Source organism: Gopherus evgoodei, chromosome 2 (assembly GCF_007399415.2).
Source record: "Gopherus evgoodei ecotype Sinaloan lineage chromosome 2, rGopEvg1_v1.p, whole genome shotgun sequence".
Taxonomy (NCBI): Eukaryota; Metazoa; Chordata; order Testudines; family Testudinidae; genus Gopherus; species Gopherus evgoodei.
Genome location: NC_044323.1, coordinates 78,756,116 through 78,774,763, shown reverse-complemented (window position 1 = coordinate 78,774,763; position 18,648 = coordinate 78,756,116). Strand labels below are relative to the sequence as shown.

The 18,648-nt window shown below is 42.0% G+C and overlaps 1 protein-coding gene across 1 annotated transcript in view; it reads right to left on the bottom strand.

Annotated features, from left to right (window-relative positions):
• The window catches only part of LOC115645872 (collagen alpha-6(VI) chain-like), a 114,146-nt gene that overhangs the window by 38,908 nt on the left and 56,590 nt on the right, over nucleotides 1-18,648 (bottom strand). The window contains exons 18-28 of the mRNA XM_030551082.1: nucleotides 16,748-16,792; nucleotides 16,612-16,665; nucleotides 16,247-16,309; nucleotides 14,210-14,275; nucleotides 12,807-12,860; nucleotides 11,799-11,834; nucleotides 3,472-3,534; nucleotides 3,225-3,287; nucleotides 2,085-2,147; nucleotides 813-875; nucleotides 222-272 (exon numbers count right to left, since the gene is read on the bottom strand). Coding sequence (XP_030406942.1) covers nucleotides 222-272; nucleotides 813-875; nucleotides 2,085-2,147; nucleotides 3,225-3,287; nucleotides 3,472-3,534; nucleotides 11,799-11,834; nucleotides 12,807-12,860; nucleotides 14,210-14,275; nucleotides 16,247-16,309; nucleotides 16,612-16,665; nucleotides 16,748-16,792 — 621 coding nt within the window. The remainder of the gene's footprint in view (nucleotides 1-221; nucleotides 273-812; nucleotides 876-2,084; nucleotides 2,148-3,224; nucleotides 3,288-3,471; nucleotides 3,535-11,798; nucleotides 11,835-12,806; nucleotides 12,861-14,209; nucleotides 14,276-16,246; nucleotides 16,310-16,611; nucleotides 16,666-16,747; nucleotides 16,793-18,648) is intronic.

The following is an 18,648-nucleotide window of genomic DNA, read 5'->3' as shown; positions in this document are numbered from 1 at the left end:
CCAGGAGCCACTGAGGCAGAACTGGAGGTAACTACCACTACTGCAGCTCCAGATTCAGAAAGCCTGATACACAGGTACACACAACCGGGGATGGGCTTAGCCTCTCGCATTCTGGGGAGAGACTCGGGCAATGTCTGAAATTTCTTGGTCATGACAAAGAAATCTGACTGGTATCTTATGAGGCGTGATGTTCCATGACTGAGACCTCTGCTTCATCTCACCTTTGCTCCTTTGCTTCCTGCAGGACCATAGCCATCATTGCCATCTGGGCCCTGCATGGGTTGGAAAAGATACTGTTGGTTAGTTTCAAATATAGAATTAGCTGTACACTCAATACTCCACTGGCCTAAAGGAGCACTCATGATTTTGGGCCCTTAGCAGCTATGGCTGATTGTGTAGTGGAGGGTGTCACAGACACAGTGTAGCAGCTATGGCAAAATCCGTCAAGAGAGGATACAGCCTAAAGCCAATATCCTCTTCTTCAATCTACAGGGCATCTTCCTTATATTTTCCACAAAAACAACAGGAGTACTTGTGGCACCTTAGAGACTAATAAATTTATTTCAGCATGAGCTTTCGTGAGCTATAGCTCACTTCTTTGGATGCATAGAATGGAACACACAGACAGGAGATATTTATTCCAGCATAACACAACGAAGAGGGCTGTGATGTTAGTGGGAAGACTGAAAACGGAGCAAAAAGATTTTAAAATATCCCAAATGGACAAACATAGAATGAAAAAGAAAATGAGATGAACTGCAAGGCCTCACAACTCCCAGCAGTTAATACCGAATCAGAAGAGCAAGACTTACAGGCATGCCCCTTGGGCCAGGGGGTCCCAGCAGACCCATCTCACCAGGATCTCCAGGTTCACCCTATTATAATTTAAATACAAAAGATATTACACTTTTTACATTTGGCTTACCAGGGAGCGCTTTGTTTTTAGTACAAGGGGTTTGGTCACTGAGGTAAGAGTTGCACTTCCATTTTCTGCAGATTAAAAGATGCAAGTCATAGAAGTTCAATAGCAGATCAGACTCAAAGCTTTTACAGGGGCTTCGTCTCATAGGAACTGGAAGGCAATCCTGTGTGCACACGTGCAGCCAAATCCCACAGGCCTTACTCTGGCAAAATTCCCATTGTTACTGAACTGAGGAGACTGAGTGTGGCACAGCACTTCTTAGATTGTGACTTGTTCCAATAGGAAGCAGCATTATCTGCTGGCTACAGGGGGGAGACAGGGAGTTAACATTTCTAGGTTCTTTTCCCAGCTTTGGTCTTCTCGCTTCCACTCTCTTTACCTCAGGCTATCTCTGTACACATTGAGTTTAACAAAACCTACTTCAGAGAAGTTGGGAGACTGAGTCAAGTAATATTGGTAAAGCACTTTGAAATCCTTGGATGAAACACCATGTATAAATTATACTGTTGCTTTTCTTTAATAGATTTAGACTACATATCAAAGATACTACCGCAGGTAATTCAATTAAAGGAAAGGAGGGGCTAAAAAGTCTTACAAAGAAACAAATCATAAATCAAAACCTCCTAAAGTGATATCAGACCAAAAATGTGGATTTCAACCCATTTGGTCTAATATCCACTTGACCTAATCATCCCCACAGTACGCATGCTTGGTGGATTCCGATGTGATGGCCACTGTCTTGCTTGACTGGGCATAGAGGGGGAACTGTAACACACTCATCTATGGGTTACACCTGCATCCCAGCACACAGGAGCTTTTTGTGAGTGACCCAGGCCAGGATGGGAACCAAGGTATCTAGTGATTAGAACAAGAAATGGGAAGTCCACATGTATCATCCTACCGTAGCTTTGCCACTGATTGGGGAACCTTGAATAAGTTACTTAGATCCTGATCCTCAAAGACATTTAGGTACCTAACTCCCATTGAAATCAGGGAGTCAGGTGCCTAAATACACTGTGCCTGAGCTTCACTGCCCATATTTATCCATATGTAAACTATAATAATACTAACGAATATCAGAGGGGGTTTGTGTTTGTAAGTTCAATGAGATAATTGAATGAAAGGTGCTGCAGAAATGCAATGTACTTCTTAAAATGCTTACCTTTGGTCCTCTAGGCCCTGGATTTCCAGGAGAGCCTGCAGCACCTGGCACTCCTGGATTAGCCTACAATCAGAAACACAAATTAAAGGGTGCATTAGAGAAAAACTAATGTTTGCCAGAGCTTGGAATGACTCTAGAAGTATTCATTACATTTGGCCCATCTAGTGGCATTTCTCAAAGCTTTCGGGAATCACAGTAATAGTGATGTGCAAAAGACAATCATGCAAATTCTTTTCTCTTTTCCATGTAAACACTTTGAGAGCTCCAGTATTCCTAAGATATTATTTGTTAAAGCATCACAGAGGCTACACATACACAAAGTAACTGGATCTGAAAGCACGAGTCTCATCACACAATTGAAGTTTATGCCTAAATCTTGATCTATTGCTCCAGATCCTGACTGAGTTACACGGGTGTAACTCCACAGTAACACAGTTGAAGTCAGGGCCGCCCGGGGGGGGGGGGGGCAAGTGGGGCAATTTGCCCCAGCCCCAGGCCCCGCAGGGGCCCCCAAGAGAGTTTTTCGGGGCCCCTGGAGCAGGGTCCTCCACTAGCTCCGGGGGCCCCAGAAATCTCTAGCGGGGCCTGGCCCCTGGAGCTTCTTCTGCTCCCGGTCTTTGCTGGCCGGGAGTCCTTCTGCTCCAGGGCAGAAGGACCCCCCCATCTCTGAATTACCGCCGAAGCAGGACCCGCCTCCAAAGTGCAGCCGGGTCTTCGGCGGTAATTCGGCGGTGGGGGGCCCTTCCATTCCGGGACCTGCCGCCAAAGTGCCTAGTGTATGCCCAGAGCAAGCAATAAAGTTACTCCAGTATACGCCAGGGTAACAGAGCAGAATTGGGACGTAAGTGTTTTCACTGTAACCATGAAAGAGCTCAGTAACACAAAGTTTCTTTTCTCTCCTGATTTACAAACCAACATTTGCTTTCAAGTCCATTATTTTGGCACCATAATAATCAAGGTCTAAAATGACTAGCGTAACTTTCTCATTTGGATGTTCATTACTAGGCTTTATAGCAAAAAAAAATCCTCCACTTACATAGATCTTATTTACAAAGATCCAAATATAATTTTGAAAAACCACACTGTCGAGAAGTTGACAAGCAAAAGGTGCAAAATAAGGATATATTCTTTAAAACTAACCTGAGGGCTTGGTATTCCTTGTGGTCCTGGAGGTCCTCTGATCCCTTTTAGTCCTCTTAGACCCTGGTGAATAAAGGACATTTTTAAAAAAATCATAATGTTGCTAATATGCCAGGGCAGAATTTCACCCAGGGTATTTGAAATTGGTGTGAACAAAATATTCCAAAAGGAAAATAGAAAATTGAACCTAACAGCATGCTTTCTCCAAACATGTCATGCAAAATAACTCAGACTTTCTTTCTGCTACCTGTGAGCCTTGTAGGCCAGGATCTCCTGGATAACCAGGTTCACCACGATCTCCTTGCCCACCCTGCCAGAAAGTGAGAGAAACAAACCACTTTACTTCATGACACGTTTACATCTACAAATAAACTGATCAAGCAATATTACTCCCATTTCCAGAAGGCTACATGATTTGCAAGCAGCAACCACCACTGAAGAAACATCAGCTGTTTTGGGGTCTGAGATGGATGGAGGAGAGGCAGTGGGAAAGGCGAGCTGTATTTGTTTCATATGATGATGAATTCTTTTCAACAGGCCAATGTTAGCACTAATTTAGCGCAGCTCACTCAGTCAGTGCAAGAATTATCACTAGCCACAGTCTAGAGGTGACAAAAGTGGTGGGAGTGGAGAGTTTCTTGAGCCTTCTTCCCTCTGCTCATAATCTGGCCCAGCACTGAGAGTTTTCCCAGAGGTGGGCACCGGTATATACCTCCCAATTTAATTCCGGTTGCTCAGAAAGCTGCACCCCAAATCTTGGTGGAAAAATTTTTAGTTTTTAAGATCAGCAGCAGAGTATCTCTCACACAAAGCTGTCATCTGCACATGAGTCAGTTCAACTAATATCTGTGAGAAAAATCTCTTCGTATTGTCTCTGTCGGACTGAGTCAAATGTGTGGGTTAGCTCTAAGCAGTTCAGGGGAACACTGGAGGTGTTCTTTCACTGGAGAAATTATAAACATATGTCCAAGGATTCTTTGGAACTCAGGCAATTCTGAAAAACAAAGCCATGGGGAAAACTGGATTTAAAACACTGTATTCAGCATTTCTGAAGAATTCTGCCCTCTTCGTACTATGACTGAACTGGAACAGAAATCAAATGAAAAGAAAAAGAAAAAACACATGGATTTGAACAAACCTAGTGGTAGCCAAAGTTAAGATACTGCAACATAGGACATCTGTTACAATGCCAGCTTTAGAAAAATGTATGTCCCTCTATATTTTGCAGTATATGTGATTTTCTCATACAAGGCTGTCTTGTATGAGAAAAGGCACATTGGAGTTGGACCCAAAGCCCATTGAAATCAATGAGAGTCTTTCTCTGACTTCAATGGGCTTTGGATCAGGCCCAGAGATAACGCTCTCTTTTTCTTATGTGTTTCCCTTTTTTCTTTATTTCTCTTTTCTTCCTTACTACTTTCACTTTTCTTTTGCAACCTTATCTAAAACTAGTAGTGTTGTTCATGTGTACAATACACACTTCTTCTCCGAGGCTCTAGCAGACTTAGTGTCTTTCTGCCCAGTGGTTATCCTTGTCTCAGAATGGCTGCCTTTTGTAGTTCTTGTAATCAAAAAGTCATTGTCACAGAGTATTTAAAGTCTGCCTTTTTTGTTTTCCTGGAACGCAGAAGCTGATTGGAGGTGAAACTCAGAAAATAGGGGAAAAAGTGCCATGTTGCTGCTGGATGGCAAAGTACTTTATTTTTTTGTACCACTTTATCTCTGGTGCTGTCAGTTTAGCACCTTCTATAAGCCATTATAAATAGTAAAACGGCTTGGACATTAGTGAGAGGAGTTTTGGCCCTCTATGAGCAATTGAAAGACATCAGAAGTTCTTTGTCAGCCCTGATCACAAAACACTAATATTTCTTTTCATTTGAACAGCATTGGGTTTTTGTTTGTTTTAAGCACAAAATCCTCCAGGCTGCCTGATCTAGTAAGAGCCAAATCCTGTTGTCTAAAGAAGGGCTGCTGAAGACACTCGATGCAGAGGAGGCCAGGTGGTCCTGCTTATTGTGTAGGGGTGACAGCTTGTGGGTCCCCCTGCATCAGTGTGCTGTGGAGCTGTGTTCTTGCATCCCGGCACACGAATGGTGTCTGGGGTGAGACGAGGCCAGTGGATCTATGACTACATAGAACCAGCTGCCAAACCTGCCGCGGAGGAGTGCAGCAGTCAGAGGGCTGCAGCTACCCTCCTCCAACATTTTCCAGAGCTGTGATGTGTAAGGGTCTTAAAACTGGCCTGTTAATCTCACAGATGATCATCAATTACTACTTTTCGGCTGAAGCCCTAGAGTCCTAAATCACTTAGATGTCCTGCAGTGTCACCACCCCTGCCCTACAAGTAGCCATATCTGCCCTAGCCTGAACAACAACAATAGCAGTGAAGCCGCAGCAGCACGGGCTAGCCACTCAAGTACGTCCCAGGATCCTGAGCGGGTTTGTACAGCCTGTACTGCTGTCCATCTTATTCAGATCAAAGCTAGCTCAGGTACGCCTGCCCATGCATCAGTCACTGTAGACGTAGCCTTAGCAGGTAGGCAGACCAGATGGATGGAAATAGAAAGTGCAAATGAACGAACTCAGATGAATGGTGGAGGCAGGAGCAGTAGCAAAGACCAGTGACAGCAATGAAAGGTAGAACTGATTCAGTGAGCAGCCTCAGGATGTATTGTAGGTAGGTAAGTGACCATATCAGTAGGTACAGTGGAAAGCTCATGAAAGACACACAGAGAGAGGAGTCTTAAACACAACAAGAGAAAAGGGCTTAGAAGCTGAAAAAGATAGGGAACCCCAGAATCAAGGAGAAAAAAAAGAGTAATGTAGAGCAAAAAATTGACCTGAAAATGAAAAGAAGTGAATTCTGTGGCACAGAGACCCCTTTGGCAAAGAGTCCCCTGTTCTTAGCAAACAACTCTCATCTCAGAGCTGACAAACTCACTACACCAAGCACATCTTACAGAATATTTATCCATAAAGCATAATATGTACAGTATCTACAGAAGGCTTGTAACTTGTCAAGATTTATAATCATTGCCAGATGTGTGTGTGGGTAATATTTAAGGAATACTGTATTTATATTGAAAATATGCTTTAGAGACTTGGAGAAAAAGTTAGTCACCAGGTGATAATGTGCTGAGTGATGGCCCATTGGGGCTGTCATCCCATCCTGTTTAGCTGGCGATGTAATGCAAAGCTGTATTGTTTAGCCTTTCACGATACTAAGACTTGCAGTGTGAAATCATCAGAGGCAAAGCTTCAAAATCACTTAACGGTAAAAAAAAATATTATAACAAGAAACAAATAGAATAGAAACAAAAGGCTGTTTTCAGTGTAACACGAGAGGGAGAAGCAGTCTTTATCCATTCACTGAGGAAAACCCTATGTGAAGCTGGGATGTTTTCATGAATGTTTGGGACCTGCTTTTTGTGGAACCAGCCTGTTCTGCAACAGAGTGAACTTTGGGAGGTGGGGCAGGAGAAAACCTACTTTATTAGATAGGGAAGGTAACAATGAATAAGGGTAGAGTCAGGTTTGCGTTTTATTATTTTGTTTTGTATTGTAGCCATTTCCATCACTGTCCTTCATTTCTAGTTAAGTCTTTACCCTTCTTAAATAGACCTATTTTTGTTTCATTATAAGTGCTCAAAAGTGCTGTGTAGTTTACAGGAGCGGTAATTAAAGGTAACACTGGTAAACTGGGGACACTGCTTTGAGGAGCAGATCATCTGGGATTTCTGTGAGTGGCTAGTGTCAGAGGCTGGATATCCAGGGGAACTATTCAAAGGGACTTAAGGACAGTGGTGCACTTACTTTTAACCTATAAAGCAAAGACAGAGCTGGCATAGCCTAGAGGAAAGCTCTCAGGTAGCTGAAGAGCTGGTGGTGTTACAGAGCTGACATCCAGTCAGGCACAAGACTCCCTCATGCCAGAGGCAGGGGCTATCAAGGTGTCTCACCATTCTGGGTGCCCCAAGAACTGTCACAAACACATAGGATCAGATTCAACTCTGGTAGTGAAAGGGCTGGACAGTGGCTGGATCTGGAATTGAATCCCTGGCATACATCAGCTCCCAAAGGGTGCGGAGCTGCCATAATCAGCTCCTGTGCCCTCCCTTGAACCTACCTTGTAGGGGTACCTACCTTGCTGAGGGTGAGGGATGCTGCACTCTGGCTACCCTCAGTTGGCATACAGTCTCTTGGGGACGATTGCCACACAGCATAAAAAGTCAAAATGCTTGTAACTGATTCCAGCTCTGGGGTTCCTGGCCAATGAGGCAGAAGTTTTGTATTTAGATATAAACTCACATTGCACATTGTGAAGTAGGAATGTGACAAAGGCACTATCTGACGGGTTCACTGGAGACTAGACTGTAGCTGTCATTTTCCATTGGATACTGAATTTGAATCAGACAGCCCGATGTCACAAACTTGTGATGCCTCACAATAGCTCATAGCAAGCCAAAGATCAATGCAGAGTGTGAGATCCATCTCCACCATCAAAGAGACACCATAAGCTACTGGGAAGTGCAGAAGGACAAAAACTCAATAGGACTGTATATCTATTCAAAGACTGATTGGCTGAAGAAAGTGATATGCCATTGAAGAGACTCTTCTGTAGCCTACATTTTCTTTGTGTAAATTAATGTTTTATTCAATTTTGGATGCTATTGTTATTTATTAAGTTTCTCTTTGTACTTGGCACTCATTTTACATTTATTCATAATATTATTTTCCTTGTGTTGGAGAAACCCTGCAGCCGTTAGACCTTTATCATGCTCCCTAATGGAAATGCTATCAGAATAAGAAGCAAGTAAGTATTTCAGTGCATATCCTGTGCACATGGGGGAAAACGTGACAAACTCAAGTACAAGTCAGCAGCTATTTCCAGATGAACTGCAATGGATTTTTGAGGGGCTAACTCCACACACACACAACCTGAAGAAAAGCTACAGTGCTGTGGAACAGCTGTACCACAATTGCTACTTAAGCCCAGCAGCTGGAAGTGTGCTAACTGCCCCCCATACACACACTAAACCCACCCCCATGCAGTTCCCAATCACTGGAACCACATCTGCATGAACTGGAATGAAGGGGATTGCCCAGGGTGTAAATCAGGAGAGAACCTGGCTCTTACCATTTTGTAAGAGATAGCGGCCATGTATAGCATCATGTATTCACTAAGGTAGTGGAGCTCTGCTCTCTCCCGCAGTTAGGGCAGGGCCCTAAAGGCACAATCTTAACCTGAAGATAGTGCCATAGAGCCAGAGGGGAAAGCGCAAAGCTTCTCTACATTTAATTTTTGTTAAGGCAAACAAGCGAACAGCTCTGGGAAATTACTTGGTGAGATTTAGAGAAAGATGCAGACTAGTAAAAGGAGAAATGAAAAATCAGAAAAAATAATATTATCCAAAACATATGAAGAATAAGAACACATCAAGACATGCTTATTGAGGCACTATATTTTACCAAGTGACTGATCAGACATCACCAACATCATTATTTGTACTGAAGGAGCACCTAGAGGTCAACCAAGAACGGGACCTTACTGTGGTAGGTGCTCTACGGAGTAATATGGTGTCTTCCCTTAAGAGCATAAAACCTAAGCAGACAAGACAGAAAACAGGTAGGATAAATGGATATAACACGCAAGCAGAATAAACAAAGTCCTGGTTTATAAACATCATCACAGGCCCACCCAAGGGAGAGGGTTTGTTTCCCTGCTTTTAAAAATCACAGAACCTTCTTGAATTTCTTCAATGTTATTTTACTTTCGCCAACTCATTATTGGATCCATCTGCTTTGAGATTTTCTTTGGTAACTGCATTGTTGAAGTGACTCCTGAGACAAACAATTCTTTTTCAAGTACACTACTCAAAATTTAACCAGCAATAAAATGGAGACAGAAACATCTTCATCAGTTAAATCTCTCTACAGTGTTTCTCTTCTTTGGTGCATCGCAGGGGTTAAACAGTGCTAATGCTTTTATAATGGGGATACATTTTTTTCAGATTGTGATTTAAGGTTCTTTCCTGGCACCTCCAATCAGTAGTAATTACTGTGGTACAATTGTGTTCAATCTATTCCTGTAACAGATCTGGGCTCAATAGTTTGGAAGTTAATTTTTCCCATAAACTCCACTAGTTCCTGGAATTCTCTGCTGTAATTCACAGAATTCTATATTTTAATATCTTGGAGCTGATTTGCTAGTTCTGTTTGCAATCAGAGCACAGCTGTTGATTTTGGGGGCGAGGGGATGTTTGTTTGTTAGTTTGTTTTTTGTTTTTAAGGCAGTTTCATTTAAAACTAACAATCAGTTTGAAGAACAAATTATTATAAACTTGCCCTGAATCAGTTTAGGCTGGAAATTAGAAAAAGGTTCTGGAACAACCTTCCAATAGAAGTAGTGGGGTCAAACAATCTACCTACCTTTAAGTTGAAGCTTGATAAATTTACAAATGAGATTTTATGATGGGTCGCCTGTGATAGCAGGGGACAACTCAGTGACCTAGGTGGTCCATTTCCGTCCTGTATTTCTGTGTCTCAGATGCATATCTACTATCCCTAATCAAGACCATCAGCATTCCAGCACTTGGAATTTCTCTTCCTAGGCCGGCTGCAATCCTGTGTTATTTTTGTGAGCACCAGAAGCAGTTCATGTGTTGCTGGTGCTAGAGCTGGATGAAATTTGGAATTCCCAGTGCATGGGGAAATTCTGCCATTTCAAAAATTCCTGCAAACTGAAGAGTCCAAACATTTCCATTTTGGAAACAATCTTTCCAAAATCAAATATGCTCCCCAGATTCCACTGTCCCACAGGTCCAGGGCAGATCACGGGGCCCAGAGGGCTTCCAAACTCCCAAGCCAGCTGTCTGACCAACTTCTGCAGCTTGAGCAGCAAGCTGACCTGAGAGTCAAGCAGCCTGGGGAACCAGCTGGCCCAGGTGTCTTGCTCTCTGGCTGGGAGTCTGGAACCCCGAGAACCACAGCTCGAGTCGGGGCTCTTACTGCTTCCAGGCTCCCTGATGCAATGCCAGGCACCTAGACCCTGAGAGCTAGGGCTATAGCTGGGGCTCACAAGGCTCCCTGGGCTGCCACACTCCTGGTTCCAGTAGCAGGAACCTGGAACCCACACTAAGCTAGGAGCCAGGGGTCCCAGGGCTTTCAGGCTCCCAGCTCAGCAGGAGAGAGCCTGGATGTCCTGAAAGCTGACATTTTCAGGACTTCCAGGCCACAGACCTAGAAGACAAGCTACAGTCAGAACCAAGGCTCCCAGGGTTTCCAGGCTCCTCATTCTGATACTGGGAGCCAGGAAGCCTTGGGGTCCCTGGCTCTGGGGCAGACTGTCCCCAACAGCCCACTAAGTGAGCTGGCAAGGAAATAACAGGGTCTGTTGGAGCTCTGTGTGTGACTCAATGAAACTTCATTTAATCTAAAGTGTTGTCACAAAATTTCTCAGGTTTGAGTCATTGCCATTTTGCAACAAAACTCTGTTCTGTTGGAAAATTTCCAATCAGGTCTCATTGTTAGTATCCCTGTAGTGGAAGAAGAGGGAGCTCTGGTTGTGCGTGTGCATACGCGCGCGCACACACACACACACACACACACACGGCAGATGTAGAAGGCTTGAAGGAATCACTCATCTCTGTCTTGCCTTGTCAACAGTAGTGCAGATATTCACGAACCTTCAACCAAGTTTTGTGCTGGTTTTAAGGAGGCTTAATACAGTGGATCTACACCAGCTTGCCTCCCTTCTTCTCAGTGGTCAGCTTTGTCCTTCACTAACCTTTTAATTTTTAAATGATTGAAAAATGTGTGTAAGCCTTTGAGGCTAGACAATTCTCACATTCTTATCTAGCAGTGATTATAGCCCCATTATTTGACAGAAACAGCACGAGTCCCTTGGCTTAGCACCAGAGGCAAAATTCTGACTTTGGCTATCCATATGCAAACTTAATCAGTCCAAATGGAAGTTGCACTTGCATATCCCAGTGGGAAATTTGGACATCTACTTCCGGGATTTGATTCCAAAACCAGAGCCAACCTAAGAATTTGTTGAGCAAGCCTGCAAGATGGCATTTTGTTGCTTTACACCAAACATGACCAATCCCCATTCTCCATTATCACATCACTATACACAGGGCTGGCGTAAGGATTCTTTGGACATACCCCCACATTTAATGAGGTAATTTTACATCAGGTCCCTCAGCCTTGTGTTGCAAGAATGAGCCCAGCTGTTCATTCCTTATAACCTAAGTGATTGACTTACCTCAGCTGATGTCAGTTTACACTGACAAGGCTACCATCACAAAAAATGAGCTAGAAACAGACTTTTATTTCAGGGAAAGCTAAGATTCTCCTTTACATTTTTGGCCCCTCCAAATCAAAAAGACCTCTGGTCGGATGTTTCCTGGGACCTAAAGGTTGAGTAGGCTTGCAATAGACTTCCTGATTATTGAATACTTGTGTTCAGTTTCGGTGATCACACTGAAAATATCCCCTCTAAGACAGGCAAAAGCTCAGACTTAAGAGATAGCTATGTACACACAGCATATACCAGTAATGATCACTGACCGTTAAACCCTGGAGGCCTCTCTGACCTTCTGCACCCTAAAAGTGAAAGACAAGTTCAATTTATCCAGAATTATGACCAGTAAATGAAGAATAATGGCCCTGGAGCCAAACATGGTACATTAATGGGGAGGAAATGGCTATTCACAGACAAAAAACTTTGGTTAAGGTGAAATTGCGGTTGAGCGTTTGTATCAGTAAATTAAGGGTAGAAACTTTACAAGAGTATTACATTTATCAAAATACAATCATTAGAAAGGTAGGAAATTCAGAAGGAAGATATCTAAACTGCCTTCTCCAGGATGACTTTCCCATTCCCCGTCCCCACTGCTAAGGTCAGCAGAAGGAGAGTCCTGGTTTCATGCATGTTAGGCAATGGGAACTGTGTTACTCCCCTAAGTACTCTGCTCTCCCTAGCTTCCTTCATAATCATAGTGACACTGTTAAACATCATGGAGGCCTTTTGGGAGCTAACCCAAGCTCAGGATAGGAGGGACCAGTAAGCAGCCTATTCCTCAGCATTAGCAGGCCCATTGCCTTCATTTCCTGGGAGACGAAGGAGGTTCAGCAAATGTCTCCTCAGCCTTAATAGGCTCCTCCGACTCCAATGAGTCAAAATAGACTTGTCAGCTCCCAGTGAGCTTATATAGGCTTGTGGGGGAGTAAGACTCTTACTAAGGCTCATGGTTTGGCATGGAGGGATTAGGCTTGTCTTTGGTGACTTTCCAAAGTTTCTAAGGCTCATGGAGGGTCCAAGGTCCCCACTGAGCACAAGGCTCAAGGGTGGTCATAAATCAGGAATTTCTTGTATGATATATTTAAAATTTGGTAGAAAACTGTTACCTCCATCACAGACCAACTCTTCCAAACTTGAGGCCAATATTCCTTTGGTATAGATTTTTTGTTGGGATAAAAAAAGTGGGGAGCAAAATTGGGCTTATAAATGGGAACATCATTGCATCCTCAACTATGGATCAGCTACTTCCATTCCATAAAGATAACTGCTCTTACATCAGTGCCCTCTGCACCCGACTCTCCTGGCACTCCATCTGTTCCCGGTTCTCCCTGCAAAATGAAAAGTCAGCCTTTTTTAAAAAGGATTTCAAGTACATGTGTTCCTTTTTATGCCCTTCTTGATATTTTTCCTGGAAAATGTTTTCTTTTAATTGCATTGTAATCACTTGAACCACAGCATGTGTTAGACCTAGTTCTGTGAAAAATGTGTTTAATTAAAAGTATCTAGCAGAAGGAACTGGTCTGCTTTTGGGTTCCAACCCTTCAACCATAACCATCTGAGATTAGATAAAAGTTTTTGTGGGACCTTTCTTCTGTCTCTGTCTTCCAAAGAAAGCAGATGGTGGGGATTCTGAGGAAAGATTAATCAGAAAGCAGTGACTTTTGTTGTCAGAAATTCATTAAAGTCCAGCTTTTCTCTGAAAAGCAATTATGCAAAAAGGGCAGCTTCTTAAGGTCTGCGGCCTGATCCAAAGCCCACTGAAGTCAACCGGCGGGTTTCCACTTAATTTAATGGTATTTGGATTAGATCCTACATATATTTTTACACAGGGAATCAGCTTCCAGTAGACAGAGGAGTTTTTGAGATGTGACCAGATTTCATACGGATATGCCTATACCCACTGTACTCTAACTTTGGTATTTGAGTAGAACGTAGATAAACCCTTCCTTACAGCTTGGAAATCAAGAAATGAGGAGATATGCACAGAGCTCCTTTGGTTATTTTATTTGTACTGCATCATTGCCTATCAGGATCAGGGCCACCGTACACACAAATACTAAGTTTCAAGTTCCTGCCCCTATGTGTTTACAGCAAATCTAATTTAACCGGAAAGGATTCAGAAGACATTTTGTAAGCACATATCCAAATCTGAAGAGACAGGTCAGAAAGGAGTTCAGTTTACTCTTAAGGAATAAATAATTTTTAGCAAGCTGACAAGGATGTGTTTTTGGTATTCAGAATGCTTGATTTATTTTTTTTCTAAGCAATGTAGTACGAGAAATCCATGGTATTTCACTGATTAGAGGCCTATGAGAAATGAAGTTGGTAGTCTCAATCCACCCTGAGAAGTCTTCTGTAGAAATACATTCATGCTAAATCAGGTAACAAATTACAAATCATCTTCCTTCTGGTCAAACTGCATTCAGCATCCATCAGCAGGCACAAAAATATTACCAGCTGTAGACACGGCATGGCATTTCTATGGATTGATACAATAATATAAAAGGGGCACACCTCTCCAAAGCCCTATGTGCTGCAGACGCCGGTTATAAAGCAAAGTATAAAATTAAATAGTAGCTCACCCCTAACAACTGATAGAACTCAATCTTCTAAGAAACACACTGTTCTCCTCCCCACATAGCCCTGTTACCCCTTAACAGTGCAAAGCTGTGTTTACCTGCTGCCCTGGCTTTCCTTTTTCACCCTCTGGACCAGAGACATTATTGTTAATTCCAGGATCCCCCTGAAAAAGTCAAGACGATGTTAACCATTTTCAATAATTTCTTCTTTGTTAGTGTAGCTGCAAAGGCAGGATATGGAAATAGGATCAGAAAAATAATGATAATAATAAAAAAAGATTAATTCATAAGATGATGGTGGAAAGAGGCCTCTGCAGGTGCAGTTCCACAATCAAAAACTTAGAGCTCTTTGCCCAAAGAGATGAAAAGAAAGTATCTGGATGGGCAATGAATTCAAGTTTGTAATTAAATGGTTGATCTGTATGTTTAGGTATAATTACCCAGGGCCTATATAATAAGATTCCAGGACTGTCACTCTGTGTGTCATTCTGAAGCCTAAAATGTCAGTGGGAAGTGATGGAAACAGCTACATGCATGGCTGAGAGCTCTTTTTTGTTAAGAATATCATCAGGTTCATTCATCACTGGGACTCACAGTCTGTTACCACACAATTTGTAAGTTCTTAGCCATTGTGCCTTTACAGACACCACCTGTGCAGGATACAGCTACAGTAGCTCAGTGTCTATGACATGCCAAGAGTCCCAGACCATTGTGATATAAGAGGTAATTCAGCCAATCCTACCATTACCCTACAGCTGATTGGGATGCAACAGTTTCATTGGTTGCATAAGGGAGACTGCTCAGATGATTAACTGGCTCAACAGCCACACCCATACAAAAGCAGGGGTTTACATATGCTGGTAAGAACATAATCAGTGATCTTCAGCAAGATTTTATCCTGAAATGAATTGAATTATGCATGGATATTGTCCTCTTTGAATACAATACCGTTGGACTCAAGGAATAAAATTCTGACCCACTGAAGTCATAACAATGGCTAAATTCTCATTTGCTTCAATGGGGCCAGGACACCTGATTGTTACTAAGACACCTGACAGTGTTAACTGAGCATTAGAAACTGACAGGAGCCACATGATACCCTTTGCTATTTGGAAAAAAGGGCTGCAAAATACACCTGAAAAGGTCCTTAACCTATGATGTGGAGAGAAAAGAGCCTCCACTGCATTCTAACTCTTGGCCCTCAGACATTGCTGAAGCCCCACCATAAGATTAGGGCTCTGCAATTCATAACAAGGAGGGGTGGAGTCAAAAAGTAGCTGCTCTCTCCATCATTGTCCATTTCCAACCAGACATCAGCCCCCGAGTTTCTTCTGGTGGAATCAGCAGTAACTTCTCCAGATGGCTGCAAATCTTTCTAGAGGATGGGGTTTCAGTTCAGTGAGCTGTAGGGATTGCATGCCAGAATGGTTCCAGAAGGGGCTGTGTTACCATGGATAAGGAAGCAGTGAGGCCTGTGCTGCTGCCCTTCTCTGGTATTATTAAGATGGGTTTGTGTCTTGGGACATCCATAGATTTCAGGTGCCAAACCTCCAGCCATTAATGAGAGGGGAACTCTCAAAATTCCCTTTCAGACACAGGCAGGAAATAGTTTTCCCATCCAGCAAAAATCTCATCAGAGAGAGAGATAGAGAGAGACTCCACCTCCCTGGAATAGCCAAAAGTCCCCGTTTTGTCTGAGTCATAGCAAGGAACTAAACCTGCATCTTCCGCATCCCAACTGAGTTCCCTAACCACAGGTCTGTTGGATATTCTGGCATGGGGATTTCTCTCTCTGACCAGAAATTCCACCCTAGGCCTTAGAAACTGATACATTTCCTCAAAATGTTTCAGTTTTATCAAACTGGCATTTTCCAACCAAAAGCCATTTAATCATAAAAATTCCTGACCAGTTCTATTCCTGATTTCCTTGGCAGGGTAGTGCATGGTCCAGGAGTATTAGGATGCCCTCAAACATTACAACAAAATTGACATTTGAGGCAACTTCATCACAAAATCTGGACATTACATGACAAATCTGGACTCAAAGATGAAGATTAAAAGCCCTATTGCTATTCACTTCACTGAAAGTCTTTTCAGTCTGTCAAAAGTTAAGAGATACCACAGACTTTACTTACATGGTCTCCTCTTAGACCAGGCTCTCCACGCTCACCCAATTCTCCTCTAGGTCCTTTTCTACCCTAAAGTCATGAAGAAAGCACAAACAATTAGAATACAGGTAGAGAGCTACAGTATTAATGTCATCGTTAGATCTTTAGGGCCAGATCCTCACTGCCATAAATTTGCATAACTCTATTAAGTCAATGGAGCTACACTGATTTACACCAGCTGAGAATCTGGCTTTTACACTTAAAATATATCTACCCAGTTTTTATCAAATAATTAGAGGATGTGCAGTTGTCAAGAGGTCACAGAGGTTGCAGATTTGGCAGTAAAGTCAGAAAGGTGACAGAAGCGTCCGTCAGGGCTAAATACACTTTACCCGTCTTCCTGCACTGCCTTTTTCTCCAGAAGATCCAGGAGATCCTTGTTTTCCCTAGAAAAATAAAAATGCAAACAATGTTCTTCTTTCAGGTGAACCTCATTAATTTAATTCAGTACATGTGAATAAAGGTGACCTCTGCTCCATCAATCCCATCCATTCCATTTTCACCATCTTCGCCCTGTTGGTATAAATAAAAATCCACATTAGCACACTAGTGAGCATTTGGGGGCAAGGAACCTGTCTTTCTATATGTATAGTAAAGCACCTAACATGCTCTTGAATACTTTCAAAAGTAAGAATAATAGTTATTAAAAATATGAACTTCTTCAAGAATAAGAACTCTCTTTATTTTGCCATCAGTCATTTTTTCACATCTCCTTTACCACCTGCAGCATCCTTAAAATCTCTCAGCTTCCAGGATATAATCAGTTTGCATTTGATCTAGCATTTAGGTTCCCTTGTAGTTTTGGTGCTCAATTGTTTTACTTATTTACAGCGTACTATGTTCTTTTTAGGGCACTTTATATTGTGGTTCTTCTACTTCACAGCTGGTAAGAATTCATAGATTTATGGATTCAAAGGCCAGAAAGAACCTAGGCTGACCTCCTGTATAACACAGACTAGGAAACGTCCCAAAAATAATTCCTAGAGCATCTCTCTTAGAAAAAACATCTCTTTGCTGGAAGTACAAATAACTATGTAAGAGTTTTGTAAACTTTGGGACAAATAAAGGCACAGAACCATTATTTTAATGGATTTTTTTAATAGAATTGTGTTTATTGGCATCAGGGTGGATTTCGATACTTTGACTCTAAAACAGCTTCACTCAAAACTGTGAATGCCTCCATGTTGTGTTAAAGATGTCATTTATCCAAACATTCTTAGAGCCAATCTGATGGGTGTGTCATTAGTGTTGAGACACCTGCTTTTGATTACTCCTTTCCCAAGGTAGCTAAGAGCTCTGAGAGGATGACCCAGTCAGCTCCAGTGGAAAGCCAATGATTTTTCTGGTTGATCTAGAAAAGGGGTTAATGGGATCTGAAAGTAGTCCATTCAGTCCTTTATAATTGAAAATCTTCAACCAGGAGGTTTTTAACAGAACTGGTAGGACTAATACATAACACCATCTATAGTCATCTTTTTGTATTGCAGCTGAGATCATATCACTAAAAAAATCAGAAAAAATATCAGTCATTTGTGGAAGACAGACAATGTCTTATAAAATAGCAACCCAAATCTCAGAAGCTTGTCATGTGAATTTGCTGTTCAGCGGAAGAATGTGACTTCTGAATGTAATTGTCCTAAAGATTTACAGCTATAAGACATTAATTTCAGCAAGGGAACTCCTGAAATGTTTTAGAATTGCCCAAGAAGTTTTCTTTTAATTGAAAACTAAATGGTGCTTGGAGTGCTCATCTTTTCCTTCTGTTTCCCTTTACAAAAAGAAGGAATTTACTCTGATGCTCAGCAGGAATAAAGAAAGAGATGGAAAGGGACCATACATTGTTTTGTTACCTTGAGAATTGAAATGGGTAATACACAAATACCTTAAAAGTGACTTTAAAGGCCTCTTCTAAAGACCACTGAAGTCAATGAGACTCATAATCTGATAGCTTTAATATCTCTGTAAATGGTTATTAGCTTGGCCTTGGCAGTAATTAACACTATATATGACATGCTTATGAGGCAAATTGTACTAGTTAGTGAAGGAGAAAAAAGTAGACTGTTCAAAATCTATTAGTTCACAAATCAGTGTTTATTGTATAAATATTCCACAGCCACATCCTAAGAGATCACCACTTTCGTTTTTGCATTTTTTTTTAATTTTCTTTCCCATGTTAACAGATCTGAGTCCAAGTTTATAGTATCATATACTAAGTACAGCTGTTTCTGAATAACTGTCTCTAAATGGCTTGCATGAGACCAAAGTTCTGATTCTCCTGACCTTACTGAGTTACCAGTATTGAATCCTTTCTTTGAAGTGGAGAGTTTCATTTTTTAATAACTTAAGTGGACACAAGGGGCAGAGTGACT